We start from the raw sequence: 20,503 nt of genomic DNA on the forward strand, positions 1-20,503 counted from the left end.
CTAGCTAGGTGCTGCTTTCCATCATGGGCAAGTTGAACAGTTGCAACTAATACAGGTGTTTTGAAAAAAAAGAAAAAAAATTCTATTGTAGTTTTATTCTGTCACACAATAATAGTATTTTTGAATAAATAATTTAATATTTAAATGTAATTAATTAATTTATATTAGGTATTTATTTAGTATTTACATTAAGCTACCATTTAACAATCCTTAATAGAATCAAACCAAAAGTGATTATTAGAGTGAATGATGGTTGCTGCCTGGCTTGTTTACTGTAACAAATAAATAATAATAGCAATAAATATCCCCAAATGAGGACCAAATGTCCCCACAAAGGTAATAGTACCAGTAATTTTTGCCCTTTTGGGGACATTTTTTTTGGAAGAAAAAAAAATGCTGATGGGTAGACAAACAATTATGTGGATAGAAAGTCTATGGAAAGTCCCCATAAAACAAAGAATCCCAACGTGTGTGTGTGTGTTAAAAATTACACAAAGTTACATTTTGATAATATATAATGAAAATTCTTTTTAAAAAACACATATTACCAGCAAAATGTTATTAAAAGGTAAATGTTGTCTTTATATTTATATGTTTATGACTGTTTATAACTTATTTATATAACTGTATTTATATATAATATATATAAATACAGTTCTCAATCTGTATGTGAAGATTAAACCACTAAACAGAAAGATACATCAACTGACAGCTTTGCCTGCCCATCTCACATGTATTTAAACCATCCCAACACACTCAGACAACAATAATAGAAAACAGACACTCCCTTACAGTGAGTCCTTCTCTGTCCATCTGTTTCATATTTATACGGATCACTCCTGCATACTCAGTGATTTGAGACCACCCTTATTACTATTACACAATAAAAGGGCATATCCTATCCTGGCTCAGTCCTCTAAGACCCTTGAACAAAAGGGAGGGAATCTCTCCTGTGACAATTTAGCTAGTGGCCTTTAAACTGTCCATCTGTTTGTCTGGTAAGTGCTCAAACAGCATGGCAGAGACTGACTCCCCCTTAACCGCTCTCCTTTCCACTCAGCAAGATCAGAGTAGGACACATATTAGTTCACACTGTGCTTTTTTTGTTGAAGGTGATAGTAACAATTGCTGTGGTAGTTCTTGTGATTGATTAGCCATGGCTGCCATGCTTTTCTAGCTAGCTAATATTTGATTGTTCACAGTTTATTTATTTATTTTTTGTTATGCATATTGAATAATGTGAATTATTTTTTAAAGTTCATCATTATCATACTCAGTATTAAAAATATGTATACTACCGTTCACAAGGTTTTTTTTTTTTTTTTTTTTTTAAAGAAAAAACAACAAAAACAACATTAAATTTCGAGAAAAAAGTCAAAATAAAATGTTGAGAATAAACTCCTTAAATTACGAGAAAAATGTTGTTAAATTTCGAGAAAAAAGTCGAGATAAAATGTTGAGAATAAAGTCATAATTTAATGACTTTATTCTCAACATTTTATCTCGACTTTTTTCTCGAAATTTAACAACATTTTTCTTGTAATTTAAGGAGTTTATTCTCAACATTTTATCTCGACTTTTTTCTCGAAATTTAACGAAATTTTTCCCATAATTTAATGAATTTGTTCTCGTAATTTAACACGTTTTTTCTCTTAATTGAACGAGTTTATTCTCAACATTTTTTCTCGACTTTTTTCTCATAATTTAACAAGTTTATTCTCAACATTTTATTTCGACATTTTCTTGAAATTTAACACGTTTTTTCTCAAAATTTAACAACTTTAATCTCGAGATGGTTTTATTTTTTTATTATTGCTTGGCCCTAATCCTCTTCCGTAGAATACTTTTATTCAGCAAGTAAGTAATAAATTGAGCAAAAGTGACAGTAATGACATTTATAATGTTACAAAAGATTCCTGTTTCAAATAAATGCTGTTCTTTTGAACTTTCTATTCATATATAACATGGCTTCCACAAATAAAAAAAAATAAAAAAAAATTATCAAATGAATGCATCCATGATGAGCATAAGAAACTTCTCAAAAACATTAAAAAAAAAACCTGACCAACCCAAAACTTTAGAGCAGTAATGTTTGCTTGTTTACTTTTTTTGTACAGGATTTACTTGCATTAATGTTCCGAATTCAAAATGTAACCAACTAGTATATAATAGTTGAGCGTATAGGACTTGATAGTACAATCCCTTAGAATAATTGGCACTTTGTTGACATCTTGAGTGGGGAGTAGGGGTAATCACTTCACTGGGTTCATCAGGTGGGCACCCTCCTTCCTTGGTGTTTCGTTGATAAGACTTCTTTTGAATCTGAACGTTTGTTCTATGCAACAAACTACCATATAAAAGTTTAAGCAATTGTGTTTATCACTTCGATTTGAAAATGTTTTATTACGTATAGCCAAGTATACTGTGTTTGAGAGGAAAAAGATTTAAAGCTTTGCTTCCATTCATGCACTTGCATATGAATACGTCACTTTTATTAAGCCCTGACAAAAGTGGGTGTTGTAGTAGATCCTGAGTCATCCAGAGTTTCTATTTATGCACTTAATGAAGCGTAAAGTGAGTTTTGAATGGCTTTAGTCAGTCGGTCTCAAAGTTTGAACCCTCTCTGACGATTCCTCTTGAACAATCAGCCTTGCTGACAACAATGAATCACTTAATCTTTAAGAATATAAGTTTTCTCAGAGACCAGTCCCTTGTTCCAACACCGTTTTCACAAATAGCTATTATTCCTTAAGCGCAGCGCTGCAACTCTTCAACCCCACCCCCATGATTTTAGGGACAGAATTGCAGTTGACAGCTGAGTTTCTGGATGTCTGAAGTGCTGTGGGTTCATCTCCTGGGCATTTTCGAGCGAACGCAAGCAAGACTCAGCCTAGGATCAGCTGCACCAGCGCTTGAGCTTTTGTTTTTGAATCCCACGCGTTTCACTGTGAACTTGTCACCTCGGGGGTTGAAAATACAATGTATCCATACAAAATATGTAAAGAGTTTGGGTTTCATTTTATTCCCAGAAGTTATAGCTACTGATGGCAATGAAATTTCAGCTTTGAACTGACAGTGATCCCACCATCTGTCTTGTTTCCATAGGGACGATGCATCAACTTTACCCGGGTGAAAGCAGAGGAGCCAAGGTCACCGCCAAGCAGCCACCTTCCACCTCCGCCGCCCCCTTCGGACCATCAGCCACTCATGCGCCCTCCGCCCAAAAGACCACCATCCCGGGGACCCTCCATCAACCGCTCACCCCCAGGACCTCCACCAGCCCGGGCACCCCCAGGCCCCCATGGACCCCCTCCTGCACGACCTCCACCCTGCCCTGGGAACAGGCATTGAGAACAATGGAGGGTCTTCACAGTTACCATAAAATCTCTGCCTTTAATTCAAATTTGTGATTTTTTTTCTAAAGCCACTGGTTTGCTATTTTCAAATACATGAAATGGTTGATTTAGATTGAATGAAATGTGATTTATCTGTGGTACACTCTTAAAAATAAAGGTGCTTTATTGGCATATATGGTTCCATGTAGAACCTTATCATCCACAACATTTCCATTCTACATAAGGGTCTTTATAATAAAAAGGGTTTAGATTTTTAAAATGTTCTTCACGTTTAGCAAAAAAATGTCCGTTGAAAGGTTCTTTGGGGTATCAAAAATGATTCTTCTGTGGCATCACTGTGAAACCCTTATTTTTAAGAGTGTGTGTTCTTACTATAAAAAGAGGCACTGAAAGAGGGACTGCATCAATGCATGAGATTCTTACACGTGCAAAATTAATGCATTTTTAAGGCACTTAAGAACTTTGAATGTTGACTTTGGGTATTTGTATATTCGATTTTGCATGAATGTGGTCATCTACTGACACATTAATGTCAAGGATAGCAGAGTAAGTATGGTATACGTTATGCCCTGTTTTAATTTTTATAATATTAACTGGTCACATCTTTAAAAAGAAAATCTGACATGTTGTGACTGCAGGGCAGTACAAACTTCTAATTTATTTAGCCTTGAGTTCCTGGTAGGCACTTGAATATAAAATGACAGGGTGTCCACCACTGGTACGGGACACTCAGCATGATATTTTATGTAATATATTTTGTGTTTTGCTTTGTAGATCATGGTCATTAAATAGTAGTCCTATACAGCAAAAAATATTAGTCATAAATATGTTCATGGGTTGGAAAAAATTGCCTGTACCCATTGTTAATTTACATATATATATATATATATATATATACACATACATACATACATACATACAGTGGGTATGGAAAGTATTGAGACCCCCTTACATTTTTCACTCTTTGTTATATTGCAGCCGTTTGCTAAAATAATTTAAGTTCATTTTTTTTCCTCATTAATGAACACACAGCACCCCATATTGACAGAAAAACACAGAATTGTTGACATTTTTGCAGATTTATTAAAAAAGAAAAACTGAAATATCACATGGTCCTAAGTATTCAGACCCTTTGCTCAGTATTTAGTAGAAGCACCCTTTTGATCTAATACAGCCATGAGTCTTTTTGGGAAAGATGCAACAAGTTTTTCACACCTGGATTTGGGGATCCTCCTTGCAGATCCTCTCCAGTTCTGTCAGGTTGGATGGTAAACGTTGGTGGACAGCCATTTTTAGGTCTCTCCTGAGATGCTCAATTGGGTTTAAGTCAGGGCTCTGGCTGGGCCAGAACAGAGTTGTTGTGAAGACACTCCTTCATTATTTTAGCTGTGTGCTCAGGGTCATTGTCTTGTTGGAAGGTAAACCTTCGGCCCAGTCTGAGGTCCTGAGCACTCTGGAGAAGGTTTTCGTCCAGGATATCCCTGTACTTGGCCGCATTCATCTTTCCCTCGATTGCAACCAGTCGTCCTGTCCCTGCAGCTGAAAAACACCCCCACAGCATGATGCTGCCACCACCATGCTTCACTGTTGGGACTGTATTGGACAGGTGATGAGCAGTGCCTGGTTTTCTCCACACATACCGCTTAGAATTAAGGCCAAAAAGTTCTATCTTGGTCTCATCAGACCAGAGGATCTTATTTCTCACCATCTTGGAGTCCTTCAGGTGTTTTTTAGGAAACTCCATGCGGGCTTTCATTTGTCTTGCACTGAGGAGAGGCTTCCGTCGGGCCACTCTGCCGTAAAGCCCCGACTGGTGGAGGGCTGCAGTGATGGTTGACTTTCTACAACTTTCTCCGTTCTCCCGACTGCATCTCTGGAGCTCAGCCACAGTGATCTTTGGGTTCTTCTTTACCTCTCTCACCAAGGCTCTTCTCCCCCAATAGCTCAGTTTGGCCGGACGGCCAGCTCTAGGAAGGGTTCTGGTCATCCCAAACATCTTCCATTTAAGGATTATGGAGGCCACTGTGCTCTTAGGAACCTTAAGTGCAGCAGAAATTTTTTTGTAACCTTGGCCAGATCTGTGCCTTGCCACAATTCTGTCTCTGAGCTCTTCAGGCAGTTCCTTTGACCTCATGATTCTCATTTGCTCTGACATGCACTGTGAGCTGTAAGGTCTTATATAGACAGGTGTGTGGCTTTCTTAATCAAGTCCAATCAGTATAATCAAACACAGCTGGACTCAAATGAAGGTGTAGAACCATCTCAAGGATGATCAGAAGAAATGGACAGCACCTGAGTTAAATATGAGTGTCACAGCAAAGGGTCTGAATAGGATCATGTGATATTTCAGTTTTTCTTTTTTAATAAATCTGCAAAAATGTCAACAATTCTGTGTTTTTCTGTCAATATGGGGTGCTGTGTGTACATTGAGGAGAAAAAATGATTTTAACAAATGGCTGCAATATAACAAAGAGTGAACAATTTAAGGGGGTCTGAATACTTTCCGTACCCACTGTATATTTGTGTTTTTCTCTTATGATATGAGAATAAGAAGAATATTATTGCATTTCTATGTAAATGTATAAAACACAGGAATTATAAATATTCAGTTGTAAAATAGTTTAGACCTTGAGTTGAACAAGCTTTATAGTAAATTACAGTTGTTCACAGCCGAGAAAGCAACAAAGCTACCTAATGCATAAACATTTTTAAAAAAAAATGTTTTTTTCAATGGAGTCCTTCTCAAAGAGTTGGTCAGTTTTCAAGACTGCATCATTTTGACATTCTGCACAAAGGATTGATTTGTCTACTTGACCGTACTTGTTGTGTATCAATTTTTCAGTTAGATAAATTGTACAGTGTAACAGTAGTGTAAAAGTAACAAAAATCCTTGTATGATTTGAATCTACATAAAAAAACTAATACTTAGACTCTACAGACAATTAGAATGAGAATCTGGGAGCTGCCTGCATGTTTTAGCCTTATTTTTCCACCCTCTCCATTTATTTCCACCCATTCCTTACAGTTCACCTCATTCTGCTCTGTAAGGAATTAATACTCAGCAGGAGCTTGATTCACATCATGTAACATGACATGATTCATATGGTCTGATGACTGCAGCTCCTTTGGCTGGGTGCACCGAACACTCATGAGAAACATCAATGTGTTGACAGTGGCTACAAAACGTGGAGCCCTGTGGCAGCACTGGGGATGTTCCCATTACAGGCACTGACAGCCACACATAGTGACTAATCCCTCTGCCTACTGTGCTGCGACAGCTTGACTGCTTTTGTACCAAAGGAGAATCATTCGGAGACCACACTTAAACCTGCACCTGTACAGTCTATATTTACCATATCAGATGCAAACAAAGTAAGAATGGAAATTATTTTAGTATGCATGCCTGAAAGCAGTTACAGTCAGAAACGTACGCCGTAACGCTCCTAGAGTGAATTTCACGTCATTGACGTCTTTCTTAAGTGAAACAGTGCCCTCTCTTGGCCAAATTTACTGCGGTTAGGGTTCATTGATTGAGGCTCTAACGTTTAATTTAATAGCAATTAATTGCAACCAGGCTGATAAAAATACGAAGACCATTCATAACTGCCTTCAATGACATGTCAAAGTCTCATTGTAGAAATTATATTTGGCTGAAGGTTCAGCAAATCCCCCAAAATGGTAATTTTAAGGTGAGTGAAAAGAAGCCACCATGCACAACAAATCAGTTCATTAAAACATTAAAAAGGAACGTTAAGATCTCACAGGACATCTTGTTCATGTCAAACCTTTCGCAAAGCCCCTCTAAATAACCAATTTTTAGGACAATTTGCGTCGAATTGCTAAATGTTGATGACCGCCCTGTTGAGAAAAAAAAAAAACAACAGCATAGGCTGTTATGTTTTGAAGCATGGAAACTGGTTTGAGCTGGTTTAAGCTGGTTAGGACCAGCACTTGACCGCCTTAAACCAGCTAAGGACCAGCATAAACCAGCTCAAACCAGCTTACATGCTTTAAAACATACCTAACCAGAATATATATATATATATATATATATATATATATATATATATATATATATATATATATATATTTTTTTTTTTTTTTTTTTTTTTTAATTCATTTGTTCTTTTTCAGGGCTGTGGTAAGAGAACACTGCTAAATGATTTAGATAAAGAAACGCCAGTGTTTACTTTAAAAAAGACATACCATTAATGAACTGCACTAAATTGGTTTAGATGTCTCATGAAGTCTGAACTAAGGTGGATAAATGTTTGACGGAAGCAAATTTCAGCCAATAAATTATGCTTTGGTAAATACTAATTATGAGATTAAAAAGTTATAATTATGGGATAAAAAGTAATGAAAGTCAAAATTATTACCAATATGAAATAAATAAAATAATTTAGATTAAAAAGTCGAAGTTGGCATAGGCTACGGTCATAATTTTGAGGGAAAAGGTCAAAATTGACATCATAATTAGGAGACATTATTATAAGTCATATCTTATCAGCCTATTAACTAATAGAAGTCAAAATTATGATTTACTAAGTCATAAATTGAGATAAAATGCATCCATAATTTTAAAATTCAATCCAAAATTAAATTATTTACCAAAGAATGAATTTATATCAGCTTTCATGATTATTGTTTTACAGCAAAAAAAAAAAAAAAAAAAAACTTATACCAAGTCATGATTATTTACTAAAGCTTTTATTTTTTGGGGGTGGAACTAGGAATCCAGTTTTAGTTTATGTTGGTGTACATTCACAATGCATAAAATAACTCAATAGGCTTTGTCATGCATTGTCAATGAAAGATGGTTCTCAAAGCCAGCTGTAATGGCTAAAGCCAGCAGACGCCACCATAAACATATGAGCCTGTATCACTCTACACTCACTGGGACCATCAGGGAAAATACAGTCGAGCTTATTGGAGTAAGAGGACACGTCTGACCTCCAGCAGACCTCATTCACTCTCACCCACAGCTGGGATCTACGTTAATACCACCAATATCCTTGGTGGAAAAACTGTGGTACACAATATCAATCACTCTTGTAACATTTATGAGATTTAAGACTTTGAAGGGCACTTGGGGATTACTTTATTAAGTTTTAGATATCATTCAAGGTACGCTTTAAGAAAACACTATTGTTTAACAATGGAAACATGATATTAGTTTTCTTGGGAAGGTGAATAATGCACAGGCAGAAAGCCCAAGGGAATATGGGACTGTTTAACCTAAAACAATTTTTAAAAAACTGCATGACTGATAATCATTGATCATGTAATTTTCTACACGTGTATTGATTAGAATGTCTCAAATGTTAAAAAAAAGGGGGAAAAAAGTATTAAGCATAAAATAATGAAAACAAACTACTATTTCTGTAAAGATAAAGTTTCACGTCATACTATTTTCTGAACATTTTATTTTCTGTCCAACACAGCAAGTATATAAATACATTAAGCAAACGCTATTAGTATACTGCTATTTTCTTATATTCCAACTATAGAAAACATCAACTAGGACCCCTTGAAATCATCGTTTAAAGAGACTCTTCCACAGGAAGTTCACAAATGAGGGCAGATCTAAGAAGACCACAGCAGGGACACATCTTAGGCTTTCCTCTTCTTCAGTATTCTTGTTCCAGAGAGCGCTCCTTTCTTGGCCCCTCTGACCATGCCTTTGAACTGGCCTTGGAGTTTGGCCTTTTTCCTGTTAACACAATTAAGTCATGTTTGATCAGCTGCATCACTGATATATTTAAGGAGAAAGCGTGTAAGAACAGAATCTGTCCCTTACCTGCGATTGAGCTGGGACTTCTTCAGAGGAACGTAAGCATATGGGTCACACTTGCCTTCCTTCTTAACATCCCCTTTTCCCTTCTGCAATGAACAGAGAGGTTTAGCAGAGGTCCTTCAGATGTTCATTTTAAATGTTGGTATATATACACAAAATGTTCTGTGCAGAAAGAAGCTTTTTACTTCTCACCTTAGATTTATACTCTTTCCCAAACTCTGGTCGTGCACCCAGAGGCCTGTGGATTCCAATGCCACCAGCTGAGAAGTTCAACAATACATACAAATGTTAAAATGCTCAGAAACTTTATAGAATTAATTTATTATAACTATGTACCATGGTAATTCCATTATATTCTTTGAAGTACACTGGAGTGCAATGGTAAATATTCATTTGAATGATACAAGTACCAAATTTAAAAGCCCCCAAGAAACATGTCTGATCAGGGGTTCTGTAAATCTGAAACCAGTCAGTTTGAACATCCTTAAGGCGTGTTCACACCAAGGACAAGTACTAATGATTATGATAAAGAATTTTAAAAATCGTTCTAAAAAGAAAGGCAGAATCCACACCACACACACTAATGGAACATTTTTAAATGAAACTTGAAATTATGTTGTCCTCCTACCTTTATATTTCATCGTAGGTTTCACATTCATGTCATCATCTGAATCGTCATGCATTTTCCATTTTGGATTCTTTCTCTGTTCAACAAAGAAAAATTAACATCACACACTCCAAACCTTTTTGTGCATTTCTCAATTATGTTTATTATGAAGAAAATGAAATACAAAGAACACCCACAGTTTTGACACCCGCCTCTTCGAGTACATCATCCATTTCAGCGTCTGGAGAGATATATGCATATTAACATACAGTGGTATATTAAAATAATAAATGCAAGTCGATACACTTCAGCAAAAATGATCAAGTCCCACCTTTAGTTTTGTTATCATCATCATCATCCTCTTCTTTGATGATCAACCGACCATCGGATGTCACCTTGAATCCATGCTCTGCTCTGGTAGCCTTCTTTAGGTTGGGGTTGGTGGCTATATCAAAAAGGAACGATATACACAAGATATATTAATGCACATGATCAATTTAATTTGATCATGACTGAATCTAAAGGAACATATGGAAAGACCTCTTACCCAGAACTCTCTGCGCTGCTTTTGGATCAAGGAAGTTGAGTGGTTCATCAGACACACCTTCCTTTAACCAGGCCTGGCCCTTTTTCATTGGCTTCTTTAGCCCCTTCTTGGGCTTCTCGTCTTCATCCGAGTCAGCAGAATCAGTCTCAGCCAGAATGTCCTCAATACTGCAAGGAAACAAAAGGGCATTAATCCGGAAACATTTGAAAATGGTGCATTTGTTTCAAAACGCTCCCGGTCAATACAAGAGTTTTTCAAAAGTTGCTCATCCACACTGAAAATGCTTAAATCATCTTATTGCACATGCATTAACATAAAAGCTCTGGAAATTATACCATGAGAGCAGACAAAGTTCTCAAGCTATTCTTCTGGCATGATCATTTTATTAGCAAAATATCCACTTATAGTGGCATCAAGGTCATACTCAAAATCGTATGGTCAAAAACACACTTGTCTTCATGTTCTGGCACAGGACATGAATAAAGTAAATTTAGAGTAAATTGTGTCTCATCTTTGCAGGAATGCAATATGAATGAACATTAAGCTTTAGCAATACTATGCAAATAAATAGCAGGCACAAGAATGACAGTATAACTAGGGCTGGGCGATATATCACATGCGACTGTCACGCGCATTCAGTAATCAGCCGGTTCCCTGATTACTGCTAAATCGTCATCACCTGCTTTCAAATGGAGCGGCATTTAATAGACAGAGTCGTAGTTCACTGACAAGCTACGCAATATCGCGTTCATTATCGAAGGCGATTCATCTGCGATATGAACGTGATATTGCGTGGCTTATCAGTGATCTACGGCTCTGTCTATTAAATGCCGCTCCGTTTAAAAGCAGGTGATGACGATTTAGCGGTAATCGGGGAACCGGCTTTACTGACGAAATGCGCGTGACAATCGCATGCGATATATCGCCCAGCCCTAAGTATAACCATAGATATAGGTACAATGTGCGTCACATGACTAAACATGCGTATTCATTTTCGAATACCTCAGTTTTCAGTCCACACTACAAAGTACAAACAGCGTTTTCAAATTTATCCACTTGAAAGAGCGTTTTTAAAAAGCTCCATCTTCGTTGACAAAAATGTAGAGAAAAAGATGTTTTTAAACTAAAATTATTAGTGTGGACAAGGCCAAAATACAATAAAACATCTCTCTGAAGCATAGTCCAGCACTGTCAGCTAAAATATTTCCATATATACCACACAAAACAATCACAATACTCAATCATAAAGCAAAAGATTTCAATTGAAAGCTTTGTACCTCTCTCCTTTCACTTTAGGTGTTTCGTCCTCAGTGTCTGAGTCGCCCTCTTCGGTCTTGGTCACGAGTTTGCGTCTCTTATTTCTGGCCTCCGTTTTACGGATATTTACTAGGACCTTGTGTTGATCGGCCGGCAACATGCTTTTGACCAGCTCAAATCTGAACACATATTACATTATTAATCATACAAAGTTTAGAGAATAAAAGAAACCACATAAAGAAACAAAACAATTGAGTGGTTATGTTTGGTTAGCCGCTTAGCTTACCCAAATTTCCTAATCATTTTGGTATAAATACTCTTGAGTTTCACCCTAAAGTGTCTTCGCATATCATTCATATTGCTGATACCTTCCATCTGCAAGATGATAGAGAAAAAAAATAATGAATAACATGGCCATTTCAGTAGACACTTTTTGAAAGTTCAAATATGAACATTCTTTCTTCCTTACTTACAATAACATTAACATGGCTGGCTAAAACCTTGACATCTAGAGAAAACAGGAGAACTTTTAGGAAGCCAAGAGAGGCCTTGACAATGTCTCGTGTCCTGCAGCCAAGCAGAAGACAGACATTGTGTAGCAGCTGCTCCAATGAGGACACATCTATGGAATCTGGAGATAGAGACGAGACAGTATTTACACATTTATTTTTGCTTTACAATCAAGCAATGATTACAAACACTTAATGATTCTTTACAATCGTTAATATCACTACAGTTTCACTTTTTTTTTCTTTTCAAAAGTAGTGTTTTTATAGAAGCGGTCACTCTCACCTTTGTAATGGAACACTAGCCTGGTTAAGGCAAGAACTGTGCAGGTGATCATCGTTACAGAGCCAGTAAGTCCAATGTACACATGGCCTAAAAACTCATTTATGGCATCTGACAACACATGATTATGATAGATAATTATTTCAGCTCTTCACTTAGCAACATATATTTCAGTAATGAAAATAAAAATATAATAGATTTTATTTTCACCTTTTGTGTTCCCACAAAACCGCAAAAATGCATTTCCAATCTCAACCAAAAGAGAGTAGGCATTTTTGCGGGCACCGATAGACATTTCCTTTGTGCAAAGAATGACCTAAAACACATTTTAAAAAAATCCCAATATTATAGCTTTTCTAATGAATAACACTAATTTAAGACTGCACGGTTACACTTTGTTTAAAGTGTCCTTGTTACCATGTAATTATACATTTGAATACGGAGTATAATAATGAACAGCCTGTACTTACTATAGGGCTTAGTTTTGGGTTATTTGCATGTGATTATGGTTACCGTTATGGTAAGTACATGTAACAAGGACACTAAAACAAAGTGTTACCGATCACGCTCTATGCAAGACATACCTCGGGAAGCAGAGCAGTAATGAAATCATGGTGTTCTTCGTTGATCTGCTTCACTATGTGAATCAGACACTTGAGTCTAGGCTGAAAAATGTCAAAAAAGCACCACATATTACTCCATTACACATTCTCAGTACAAATGTGATTACGCTGTGGTGTTTTTTCATAGCTCTCACCCGTTTGGCAGGTGACGCCGCAGACGTCAGGCTGTCTAGCAGCATTCCCTTCAGCTGCTCAAGATTCGCCAGAACAAAAGCCTTACAAGATGCTCTCTCTCCACCACACATCTCCTCAAGCACTCTATAGGCTTTTTTCTGGATGCCAGCATCCTTGCTCTATAAAAACACACATATACGCAGACAAACATTACATGAAGTACCCTCAGAATGCAAAGAGTGAAAATATGGTTTAAAGTGGTAATAGGAAGATCCTCACCTCCACAAAAGGTTTAATCAATTCAAATGTCTGGGTCATAGATGGTTCATCCACAAACGGAGCCATTGCAACAATCAGGTCGATAACTGCAAGCCTATAAAATATGAGCCACTCATTTTCTGATGCAAGATATAAACATATTCCAATGAAACTTGACACGCTTGGTTTCAAAATTATGCAATATTCAGGTTTCCATCAAGGTCTCTGCCTTTTTATAAGTATCGCAAAGATCTGTTGAACATACCTAAAGCCTTGTAAGAAAGACAGTAAAGGTGTGGAGCTGAATTACCTTGTGAACTCAGAGTTGTCTGCATTGTTGAGTCTCTCCGAAGCTTTGTGCAGGAACGTGCATACCATCTGAACCAACAGGAAAAGATATTTACAACTGACAACAAGAGAGCAAATTTGCAATGAAGTAATTTTACATTTGTGCATTTGGCAGACACTTTTATCCACTGCATTCAAGGTCCACATTTTATAAGTTCTAGCTTTCCCTGGGAATCAAACCTATGATATTGGCATTGCTCTTCTGTTTGAGCTACAAGCCAGAATGTAATTCTTGCAATTATGTAATATATTTGTTAACATGGTAGATGAATTTACCTTCTGGTCTGTGATGGTGAGGTAAACTCTGATTGTCTCCAGGACAGCCATCCTAGCAGATGCCATCTCTCCTGGTTTAGGCTGCTGACTATAGACATTAAACAGGATGGGAAGGAAGTTCTTGGAGAAGCGACTTAATTCCGACTTCTCTTCCTCTGCAGATTCAATACACAATCATAAATCTCAATGAACAGTCATCAGCAAAAATGTAGCCAAAGCAATAAAAAAAGAACACAACGAAGAGCTGTTCAGATTTTGAGACAAATGTTTTAATATCTCAGCTGACCTGTCTCACAGCTCTTGTTGATGAGAGTCCGCAAGGCCTGACAGATGCACAGGCGGAGGTCAGGGCGATCATTGAGGGCCATACCCAGAGGCCGAGCAATGTTCTTGAATGATGCCAATAGGTCGGTGGGTTTAGTGCAGAATCCAGGTAACATAGTCCATATCTGGAGGGGAAAAATAACATTTTTAACATTGGAAAAGTATGTTGTTGTTTTTTTTTCTATGTACATATTTTCAGCATTACAAATGTTTTATGTACATAGTAAATACTAGTTTGAGAAAACTGTATACAAGATATTTTGCTTGTGAAAGTAGTCGGTTTAAAAGGTTTACATGGAAGATGGGGTGGGAAACAATAGTTATTTTTGCTGGAAATAAGGTTGTTACAATATTAGAATAAAAAAAATAAGAACAAAAGAAATTACATTAAACAGGACAGATTAATAAAATAAAGCACAGTTTATTTTATTTGTACCCTTGCTCAACATTTTTCAGGTAGAAGTAAAAAAAAAAAAAAAAAAAACATTGCATGGTCTAAAGCGATAGTTGACCCAAAAATGACAATTCTGTCTTCGTTTAGTCACCTTCATGTTGTTCCAAACCTGAAGTTATACATTTTTGGGTTAACTACCCCTTTAACTGATTTTTCAGCAATACATTGTGAATGGCACATTATTTTGACCATAACTGTGTCAAAATCCTTATCTTACCTGCATCTGTAGAGTCTGATACACTTTTGCCATCAGCTTCTGTCCTGACTGCTCCAGTTCATCAGCTGATATAAACAAGAGAATGAGAAATTAAATGTTGATAAGCATGTGCATATGATTCAGTACTAAAAACCATTTTGATAATTGAATTACAATTTAAACCATAGTGTGTGTATTACAAACCTGTCTGTTTAAGTTTGTTTGCCAAAGGGAAAAAGTGTGATGTGAAGTAAGCCAGCTGAGTGTTCTTCACGTGATCTCTTATGACCGGGATCAGCCAGCTGCGCGGGAACTCAAGGTCATCACTGTAAATAAACATACACAACACATTAATAACTTAATGTTTCATTCAAAGCACACAGAAGACTGAGACTGAGAAGCATCAGCAGAGTAACTCACTCTGTCCCAGTGATGAGGAGGGGCACAGCGTTCAGGACCACCTCTGGACCCATGCTCTCCACCGCACTGCCCACAGCCAGATCCAGCTCCCCAGAAAAGGGGAACTGAGGGGTGGCCCGCAGGTCACTGAGAGACTGCAAACTCTGAAGATCGCACACACATATTAATCTTTGAGTAAACTATCAATGGGACACAAACTTAAAAAAAAAAAAGAAAAGAAGATTTAATATTAGGCATTTTTAACTACTATATACTTACAATAAAAAATAAGTATTAGGAACAATGTATTTATTGTGTTTATGTAGGGATAGGTTTGGTGGTACAGAATGAATTACATACAGATAATTTTGAAATAAGTACAATGTTCAAAACATCTGTATATATACACTTTCTTTTCTTCAAACTACCTTTATCATGAAAGGATGGGCCTGTTTTCCTGCAGCTCGGTAGAAGCAGCCCAGGATCTGCAGCACAAACGGCCAAGAGGCATGAAAACGATAGGACAACCCTTCCTCCACGATACTGAAAAAGAAAGGTCAGATTTTAGAAAGACCGGGCTCTAGAAAAGGACATGACATTAGGACAGACGGGGGTCACGGGTAGCTCACTGAAACATCTTCAGGATGCAAGCCCCATTTCCAGTTGATGTGTTTGTTAGAACGGGTTCAATCTCAGCATTACGGGCAGCTACACACTCATTTATCAGAGTCTGGAGGGAGAGGAAAAAAAATACACAAGAATACTAAGACAAATTCACTTCTGAGAAAAAACTGATTACGCTGCTTATAGACAACATGTGGCAAACCTTAAGAGTCTGGGTTGCAGCAGAGACGACTTGCGTGTGCGGGGATAGAAGACACGACATGGCGACCGAGAAGAGGCGAGGAAGATGACCGAGACTCAGAGAGCTCTGTAAACTAGAGCCCAAAGATGATGGAATGAGAAAGATTCCTCAGCAAGCTAGCAAACAAAAGACTCAGTACTGAAAAGGCCTACCTGGAGAGATGAACATGGGCCTTTTCCATTACAGCAAGCCATGCTAGTAAAGGCTGCAGATCATTCTCACTAGGAACATAGTCATATAAAGCCTGGAAGGAAGGTGTTTGATATATGTGTCAATCCATACAGTTAAAGATGATAAAATTAAAAGTCAAAAATAAGATCCAGCACAATATGTTTTGAATTCATATGCATGCGTTTATAAATTGTGACACTCACTGTGATGATCTGGGCATTGAGCTCTGCAGACATACTGGAAGGACTGGGTTTGCTAATGAAGAGCTTGTGGAAAGCCTGCATCGCATTTGCGGTCACCAGCTTCAAAGAATCAGAGGCAGGTGTTGAGAATGGAAAAATCAATGGAAATCAAATAAAAATGTCAAAAATATATGAGTTAAACTGCTCTCCCACCACATGGCTCAGGGTCATGACACGGAGAAGGGTCTCACAGCAAGACTTGACTGAGTTCAGGGGGAATGCAGACAGCAGGTCCTTCAGAAGACCCAGCACATGGAGAGTGGTTGTGTCTTCTTTGCTGCCTTAAGTCAAATAAAAAGACAAAATATTTAATATTCCATCATTATAATAAAAAACTAGACATTTTAAACTTCATTGGAATGGTACGAAACTTGGTGACTTTTGTGGCAAAATATTTTTTTCCACATTCAAACCGGTTATACTTGTATTTATTACCCCTCTGGTGGTTTTTGCTCATTTTAGATGAAAAAATTTTATGTTTTGAACTTTTAACATTTACTAAATTGGGATGGTACAAAACTTGGTGACTTCTGTGACAATTATTGACATATCAGGACATTATTCTTGTTCAAACTGGTTATATCGGTATTAATCACTGTTTGGATGCTAGGTGGTGCTACAATTTTCTGAGCAATTGCCTACACACTAACCTAAGGCAGTTTGACTAAATTTTGAATTGTGTTTTAACTGAAATAACTTAAAAAGTATAGGAAATTAAATGTACACACTTAAAAGATTAGTTCAACCAAAAGTGAAGGACACATATGCAGTGAGGTGTTAGAGTGCCTATGTGAAAAGCTGCATATGTTTACTCTACCTCGGTCCTTTAAAGAAAAGCATTGTTTGTAATTTTCCTAATTTTGTTAATATTTTTATTTTACCTTTAATATTTAGTTATAGCTTTAGACTGAGTAGGTTGACCCGCTATGACACACAGATATCATTGGTAGATTCGAGCATTTCAACAGTAAGAACATGAGTTCAGCTGACCTCCTGACTGCTCCAATTCTTTGCAGCAGAATTTGGCTGTGGTGACGGCTGCTGGGTGGTGACTCGGGGCATTATCTGAGAACATGAAGTCGCTGTAGCGAAGGATGGAGCAAACACCCTGCTGTGCTGCCTTTCGCACCTGCAACACAAGGACATAATCATCGTTCAGAAACCTCAGTCATGTGGCAGTAAAGAAATTGTGTATCTTTTGAGTATTACTATAACAACAAGTGCTGGAAATGACTACAATCTTACATGGCATAAAAAGTAATGGTTAAACGGATCGTTGTTGAACCGTGATCCATACGGACCAAGCCCTGCAGTTTGGCACGCATGTGATTCACGGATCAATTGCAATTTTAACCGCAATAGAGTGAAAGGTTATCATTTGCAAGTGTTTTGTCTTGCTAGTTTACACATTAAATAGATATAAATCCATTCCAGCGCTAGAAGAGGCAAAAGAGGATTTAATTCTGTATCGCATACCACGCTGTTATTGGTGCACACAGACGCACACACGAGGCTCACGCACACACAAAGAGAGAGCGGCACGTGTCAGATCGCTTGCGAAATCCAAATTGATTTCTCTTTCGCATCCTCAATGCACTTGGATGGACAAGTACACACATTATGTCAGTCAAAATACCCCTCTCGGCAAGTATTCTCGTAAACCGTGACTTTTGTGATCCGTTGAACCACTAATAAAAAGAATTTTTGTATCAACAGTAACATTGCAGCACTGACTGGATTAGAATCAAACAGACAGACCTTTGGTTTAGAGTGTACTGTGAAGACCAGCAGGCCATGGTACACCTGTAGAGTTGATGGGTAACTCCACACTGACAGTTCCTGTTTACGCAGCAAAGTCGCCAGACAGGATAAGACCTGCAAGGAATATAGAAACAACCAACTTTAGTCTAAAATAATAAGGAGACACAAAGCAGACTTATTCCTTGCATAACTATGTCATTACTTTGGTTACACCTCTGGTGGTCTTTGGTCATTTTAGATTTAAAAAAAAAAATATGTTTTGAATTAACATTATTACTTCATTGGAATAGTACGAAACGGAACTTGGTGACTTTTGTGGCACTTGCTTTATGAACAATGTGGACTTGATTATAAAAGACTAAATGGTCTTAAAGTCCCACTTGTGGCTGTCAAATAATCGTGAAGATCACAAGAAATGAATGGGAAATACAAAAAATACAAGTACAGAACAAATTTTTGGGGTACAAACTACAAATTAGCCATGATTAAGTAGTCCAACAATTTCTAGTATGTTCTAGTTCTAGTATTTCTAGTATAAAATCATTTAATGTTTTTAACTTAAACATTGTATTACTTGAAAATATTTTTCTAATATATACATTTTATATATATATATATATATATATATATATATATATATATATATATATATATATATATATATATATAGAAATAGTGCATAATTTCGAGTTGAAATATTGGCTAATACCATGAAACTCCCCTCTAAATACAACAAAGAATGAATATTATTGAAAAAAAATAAATAAAATACATTCATTTCATTAAAAAAATTTGCTGAGGATCACAAGTGTGATGTCAAAGAACACCACAGGGTTACATTTATAAGAAAAGTGTACAAACCCATCGAAGGCAGGACAAAGAGTCAGAATTGGCGTGGTTTGACATCACATCCATGAAGGCTTTGGCTGTGTCCGAGAACTTTTTCTTAAGCACTGCAGCTGGCATCCTTGAGAAGATAAGCAGAACATAACTTATCCCGATCAACAGGCCGAGCCAATCTAAATCACTACACTAGAAATTCATGCCGCTCACCTTTTCATGACCAAGTTAAGGAGGTATGCAACAGCTGCCAGTGACTCGCTGCTATCTACAGCCTCAAGTGTCGTCATCTGCCGATTGAAAATGGAAAGACAGTCATAGGTTGATCCGAAGAAAGCGTAGACACGTTTAAGCATTTTGACAGTTGAATTGATTTAATGGTGACTTTAATTTACCAAGGCTGCAAAGTACTCCGTCTCGGTCTCCTTTCCTCCTTGAGAGCGAAGCACTTCAGTTACGGCTGCCAATACAGCACAGATCTAAAGAACAAGACGATGTGAATAAAACACATATCATATAATCTAGTAATAGTGACAAAAAAATACAGCTCTCTGACCATCAAAAAAAAGAATACAAACCTCTTTATGTGCAGCAGAGTTTGACTCCCAGTAGCGCTGCACTTTTCTAAAAGTGAGGTTGGAGCAGTCTGACAGTCCACTGAGAAAAGTCCCAGAGGTTTTCTCTGTGAGGGCTTGATCTTCCATGGCTTCTGCTGCCAGATCATCGCTTCTCTGCAAAGATCCTGACTGAAGCTCATTGTGGAGTTTCAAGGCATCTACTGTCAGATCACTTTTTTCTGTTTGAATAGAAAGAGGTTTGATGAAACTCACATTTACCTCAAGCGTGCCATCTAAACACAATGTTATGATATCCTAGCCATGAATCCAGTCAAAAGAAAGGGCAGTCTTACTGTCAGAAATGTAAAAAGTATCTAAGGATTTAAACTACTTTATAATAAACGCTAAAATAAATAAGTCGTCGCTCTCTAAAAGTTCCCAGGCAGGATTTTTAACTTGTTTACAAAGTTCGATCAGCTACCCACGTGTTGTCACGCAGGCCAGAGTCTCACCTGAGGGACGGCTGAAATATCGGCTCCTCGCGGCTTTTCGATAGCGACATGTCTCTGGATTGCTATCACTACTGTGCCCTTTCTTCCACCGCCTTATTTTCTGGGCTGCTCCAGATTTTAGTTTTCCAGACTTCACCATTTTTGCAGGTGGAAATCCTTACAGTGCTACAAGCACGATGATCTCTCCTCCAGTCTGCGTGTCGCGCTTGG

General features: G+C 37.3%; 2 protein-coding genes across 2 annotated transcripts in view; one reads left to right on the forward strand and one right to left on the reverse strand.

Annotated features, from left to right (window-relative positions):
- Nucleotides 1-4,156, forward strand: part of antxr1d (ANTXR cell adhesion molecule 1d) — a 35,139-nt gene extending 30,983 nt beyond the window's left edge. The window contains exon 18 of the mRNA XM_067385332.1: nt 3,106-4,156. Coding sequence (XP_067241433.1) covers nt 3,106-3,351 — 246 coding nt within the window. The 3' untranslated portion in view covers nt 3,352-4,156. The remainder of the gene's footprint in view (nt 1-3,105) is intronic.
- A 3,914-nt stretch (nt 4,157-8,070) lies between these two features.
- Nucleotides 8,071-20,503, reverse strand: rrp12 (ribosomal RNA processing 12 homolog). Its single transcript, XM_067385333.1, has 34 exons — nt 20,294-20,503; nt 19,803-20,020; nt 19,620-19,703; nt 19,438-19,514; nt 19,246-19,351; nt 18,382-18,498; nt 17,614-17,752; nt 16,777-16,904; nt 16,585-16,683; nt 16,363-16,454; nt 16,172-16,283; nt 15,975-16,075; nt 15,774-15,888; nt 15,367-15,509; nt 15,151-15,272; nt 14,968-15,032; nt 14,259-14,421; nt 13,973-14,127; nt 13,659-13,726; nt 13,370-13,463; nt 13,111-13,269; nt 12,938-13,018; nt 12,564-12,669; nt 12,357-12,464; nt 12,038-12,195; nt 11,851-11,939; nt 11,585-11,743; nt 10,308-10,474; nt 10,092-10,205; nt 9,958-10,001; nt 9,782-9,857; nt 9,346-9,413; nt 9,157-9,239; nt 8,071-9,069 (listed from the first exon to the last, which is right to left on the reverse strand). The coding sequence occupies exons 1-34, from the start codon at nt 20,430-20,432 to the stop codon at nt 8,970-8,972; spliced, it is 3,849 nt and encodes a 1,282-aa protein (XP_067241434.1). The 5' UTR covers nt 20,433-20,503; the 3' UTR covers nt 8,071-8,969.

This window comes from Chanodichthys erythropterus, chromosome 5 (assembly GCF_024489055.1).
Source record: "Chanodichthys erythropterus isolate Z2021 chromosome 5, ASM2448905v1, whole genome shotgun sequence".
NCBI lineage: Eukaryota > Metazoa > Chordata > Actinopteri > Cypriniformes > Xenocyprididae > Chanodichthys > Chanodichthys erythropterus.